We start from the raw sequence: 4,891 nt of genomic DNA, 5'->3' as shown, positions 1-4,891 counted from the left end.
TATATATATATATATATATATATATATATATATATATATATATGTATATATTTTAACTGACCTAAACTTCTCATATATATTTATACATGTGTGTGTATACATATGCATATACACACACATATATATACATACAGACACACACATATATTATCTGACCAAAAAACAGAGATATTATCTCCTTGTCTCCATCGTTGGTGACCAACTGACACAAAAAGCATTGAATGCTAAAAAACATTAAGAGACAATTTAAACGAAATAAAATATCTATATTTATTATGTGTTATTTACAAAGCACCAATATATAAACTGCTCTCTCTCTTTCTCTTTCTCTCTCTTTCACACACATATTGATATTTTAGAAGTATTTCGTCTATCTGTAGTACTAACAGATAATCTATTCTGTTCATAGATACTCCTGAAGAGTTCTGCTAGAAGGCTTTATTATCTATGCTGTGGCGTATCATATGTCCGACGAAGAAAGGGATATTTTCCCTGTCTCCTGCTATCAGTGGTGAGGGACTGATATGAGGTTTTCGGTATTACAGAACTGCAAGTGTAAACAAAAAAAAAAAATGTCGATATTTATTTTGTGTTATATTTACAAAGCTCTGTTTAAAAACGTTCTCTATCTCACAAATTTTACAAATCTTTTATCTCTTTCAGTTATTAGACTGTGGCCATGCTGGGGCATTGCCTTGAATTTTTAGTCAAACGAACCAAACCCCATACTTGTTTTTTAAAGCCTGGTACTTATTCTATTGTTCTTTTTTGCTGAACTGCTAAGTTACGAGGATGTAAACACACCAACACCAGTTGTCAGGTGGTACTGGGGGTGGACAAACACAGACACACACTCATATAGGTATATACACATATATATACGACAGGCTTCTTTCAGGCTTTGGTCGGCCCGAGGCTATAGTAGAAGACACTTGCCCAAGGTGCCACGCAGTGGGAATGAACCCAGAACCATGTGGTTGGTAAGCAAGCTTCTTACCACACAGCCACTCCTGCATCTTTCTATCTATAGAATTTATATTAATCTATTTTTCATAGATAACTGAGTCTGGCAAGCAGATATATCCCCATCATGCTTAGCATCAGTTAATCCATATGGTACCATTTTTTTGTTTTTTGAGCAAGAGACTTTATTTCATGTTGTTCCCATTCACTCAGCTGTAGAAATGAGTTGCAACATCACTGGTGCCAAGTTGTATCCCTCTTTGTCTTTCTTTTGGATAACATCGGTGGTGTGGAGAGGGGTGGTTGGTATGCATGGCCGATTGCTGGTTTTCCATAAACAACCACGGCCAGACTTGTGCCTCAGGGGAAAACTTTCTAGGTGCAATCCTATGGTCATTCATGACTGAAGGGGGGTCTTTACCTTTTTTTTTTACCCACTCATTATTGTGAAGGAGTTGCTGATAGAAAGGGCATCATCATCGTTTAACGTCCGCTTTCCATGCTAGCATGGGTTGGACGATTTGACTGAGGATTGGTGAAACCAGATGTCTACACCAGGCTCCAATATGATTTGGCAGAGTTTCTACAGCTGGATGCCCTTCCTAACGCCAACCACTCAGAGAGTGTAGTGGGTGCTTTTACGTGTCACCCGCATGAAGGCCAGTCAGGTGGTACTGGCAATTGTCAGACAAAAAAAATCCATGAAAAATAGTTGCAAAATTAACGAAGAAATCCTTAATTGTATGTCCCACACTAACATTTATTGTGTTGGTGCTGTGCATATTTGTGGGATGGCCATGGTTGGAGTATCTCTTTATGTGTGAGAAGTATTGACTATCATTAAACAATTGTGCAAAATTCATCTTCCATCGTTTTATTTGTTTCAGTCATTTGACTGCGGCCATGCTGGGGCACCACCTTCAAGAATTTTAATTGAACAAATCAACCCCAATTGAACGAATACCAATCAAGCCTGGTATTCATTCTATCAGTTTCTATTGCTGAACTACTAAGTTATGGGGACATAAACACACCAACACTGGTTGTCAAGAGGTGATTGGGGACAAACACAGACACAAAGACACACACACACATCGTCGTCATCATTGTCATCTTTGACGTCGTCGTCATTGTCATCTTTGACGTCGTCATCATCATCATCATCATCATCCCAACAGCTACTTTTCCATGCTTGCATGGGTCAGATGGAGTTGATTCAAGCCTGCTTGTCTACAGCTGGATGCCCTTCCTGTTGCCTACCCTCACCTATTTCCAAAGCAAAGAAATATTTCCCCAAGGCCAGACACGTTTCCATGGGAGATAGAAAATAACAGACACTGCTTGCATGGTGGTGATCAGGGCTTAGAGTACGGTGTGATTCAAAGAAAGCACATTAAAACATACAAGTACGTATATTATATATACAGACAACCGTGGTCATGTGGTAAGAAGCGTGTTTCCCAACCACATAGTTCTGGGTTCTGGGTTCCCAACCACGTGCTTCCCACATAGACATATATATGATGGGCTTCTTTCAGTATCCATTTATTAAATCCACTCACAATACTTTGGTTGCCCTGAGGCAATAGTAGAAGACACGAGCCCAAGGTACCACACAGTAGGACTGAACCCAAAACCATGTGGTTGGGAAGCAAGCTTTTTACCACACAGCCATTCTTGCACTTATATATATATATATGTGTGTGTGTGTGTCTGTGTATGTGTATGTATATGTTGTTGGCACTCCATCGCTTACAACATCAAGGGTTCCAGTTGATCCAATCAACGGAACAGCCTGCTCGTAGAATTAACGTGCAAGTGGCTGAGCACTCCACAGACACGTGTACCCATAACATAGTTCTCGGGGATATTTAGCATGACACTGTGTGACAAGGCTGACCCTTTGAATTACAGGCACAACAGAAACAGGGAGTAAGAGTGAGAGAAGATTGTGGTGGAGGAGTACAGCAGGGTTCGCCACCATCCCCTGCCGGAGCCTCGTGGAACTTTAGGTGTTTTCGCTCAATAAACACTCACAATGCCCGGTCTGGGAATCGAAACCGTCATCCTATGACCGCGAGTCCGCTGCCCTAACCACTGGGCCATTGCGCCTCCACTGTATGTATATATGTTGATATATATCCACATGCAGTAAATGTATGCATGTGTGTGTGTGTGTGTGTATGTGTGTGTGATTGATCAAAGACTGTTGGTTAGAAACAGTCTGTGAAGTGAAGGAAAGAGACTTACCTGTAATAAGAATTGCAACTGGCACATGCTCGACTGGAATTGAATAATGGAACAACTTGTACTTGTCTGTGAAGATCCTACAGAAACACAGTAACAGATGCATGTGAATGGGCGCATATACATGCGCCTGTATGTGTGTGTGTATATATATATATATATATATATATATGAACGTACACATACATAATACAGGCACCTACATATATATTTATGCACACACACACATATATATATATATATATGTGGTTGTGTGTATGTAAATATAAATATATGTATTATATATATATATCCTACCCATGCTAGTATAGAAGGCAGACATTAGATGATAATGATGATGATGATGATATATGTATGTATGTGTATATATATATATATATATATATATAAGACAATTATAATGACTATAGAGATTAGTACATCTACATATTTTGTATTCCCTCAGTCACTTATACAGCATATTTGATTTAAATTTGTCCGACGCACATTTCTGCTGTATAGAAGACTGGCAGTTGCATTTGCATCCAGCTGCTTTCGGCTGGTTAGCAGCCTATGTAACTTTACTCAAGGTTTGTCCATGGATGTGATCTGAAGCAAACTAAGCAATCCTAGGTTCTCCTTATAACTCAACAGAATAAGTACTAGACTTAAAACGTTAGTACTGGTGTTGATTTGTTTGACTAAAATCCTTCAAGGTGGTGCTCCAGCATGGTCACAGTCCAATGACTGAAACAAGTAAAAGATCAGATAATAAAAGATATAAGGACATAGCTGGCCCCTTTAATCTATAATCTATAATCCAAGGGATCACTCCTTGAATTGTAGATACAATCCGTAGGATGGGCTTCAGAACAGTTTCTGTCAACTTAGTTTAACACTTTAGTATTCAAACCAAGATATAAGGACATAGCTGACCCCTTTAATCTATAATCTATAATCCAAAGGATCACTCCTTGAATTGTAGACACAATCCATAGGATGGGCTTCAGAACAGTTTCTGTCAACTTAGTTTAACACTTTAGTATTCAAACCAACCCAAATATTCTGTTTTATGTTCAAACTGACTCTTACACCTCCCCTACAATGTTATTCTTAAAATTAATTATCAGATCATCAAAATCCTGAAGCTATGAGATAATCCATGATTACTCCAAAACAATGTGAATGAATAGGCATTAATTTTTGATAGAGGAATCTGAATGCTAAAGGGTTAATACATAAGACTTGGGTTAAACATTTTTTCTCCAATGTGTCATGTTCACAGCTGGAATGATTTTGATCATAGGTCTGCTCAATCAGGACTGCCCTGGGCTAAATTACAACAGTACAGCATTATAGGATACTTCAATCATAAACTTACATCACCAATATCGTCATTGTTCTGGTTTGCAGATGGTACAGCTTGGGTTACCATTTTGTACAGAGAAGTAAAAGACACTGATTCTACATCACCAGCAGGGTTTGCTTCTCCTTTTGCCAGCAGAAAAGTGGAAGAAAATTTAAAAAAAAAAAAAAAGAAAATGAAATGATAAAACAAAAGTAAAAAATTTTAAGATAATTAAATTGAATTTTAAAAAATTTCAAAATCAGGAAAATATTTAAACATGTCGGATTCTGAATTTTCAAAAAAAATTATTTTAATCCTTTAACTGTAAGATTAAATTACATGGTTATTCCAGTA

The 4,891-nt window shown here is 37.8% G+C and overlaps 1 protein-coding gene across 1 annotated transcript in view; it reads right to left on the bottom strand.

Moving 5' to 3' along the window:
* The window catches only part of LOC106868984 (dentin sialophosphoprotein), a 42,600-nt gene that overhangs the window by 13,008 nt on the left and 24,701 nt on the right, over positions 1 to 4,891 (bottom strand). The window contains exons 11-12 of the mRNA XM_052977120.1: positions 4,571 to 4,680; positions 3,214 to 3,290 (exon numbers count right to left, since the gene is read on the bottom strand). Of these exons, the coding sequence (XP_052833080.1) occupies positions 3,214 to 3,290; positions 4,571 to 4,680 (187 nt within the window). The remainder of the gene's footprint in view (positions 1 to 3,213; positions 3,291 to 4,570; positions 4,681 to 4,891) is intronic.

Source organism: Octopus bimaculoides, chromosome 27 (assembly GCF_001194135.2).
Source record: "Octopus bimaculoides isolate UCB-OBI-ISO-001 chromosome 27, ASM119413v2, whole genome shotgun sequence".
Lineage (NCBI taxonomy): Eukaryota > Metazoa > Mollusca > Cephalopoda > Octopoda > Octopodidae > Octopus > Octopus bimaculoides.
The sequence above is the reverse complement of the archived record's forward strand: the minus strand, read 5'-3'. Positions and strand labels throughout refer to the sequence as shown.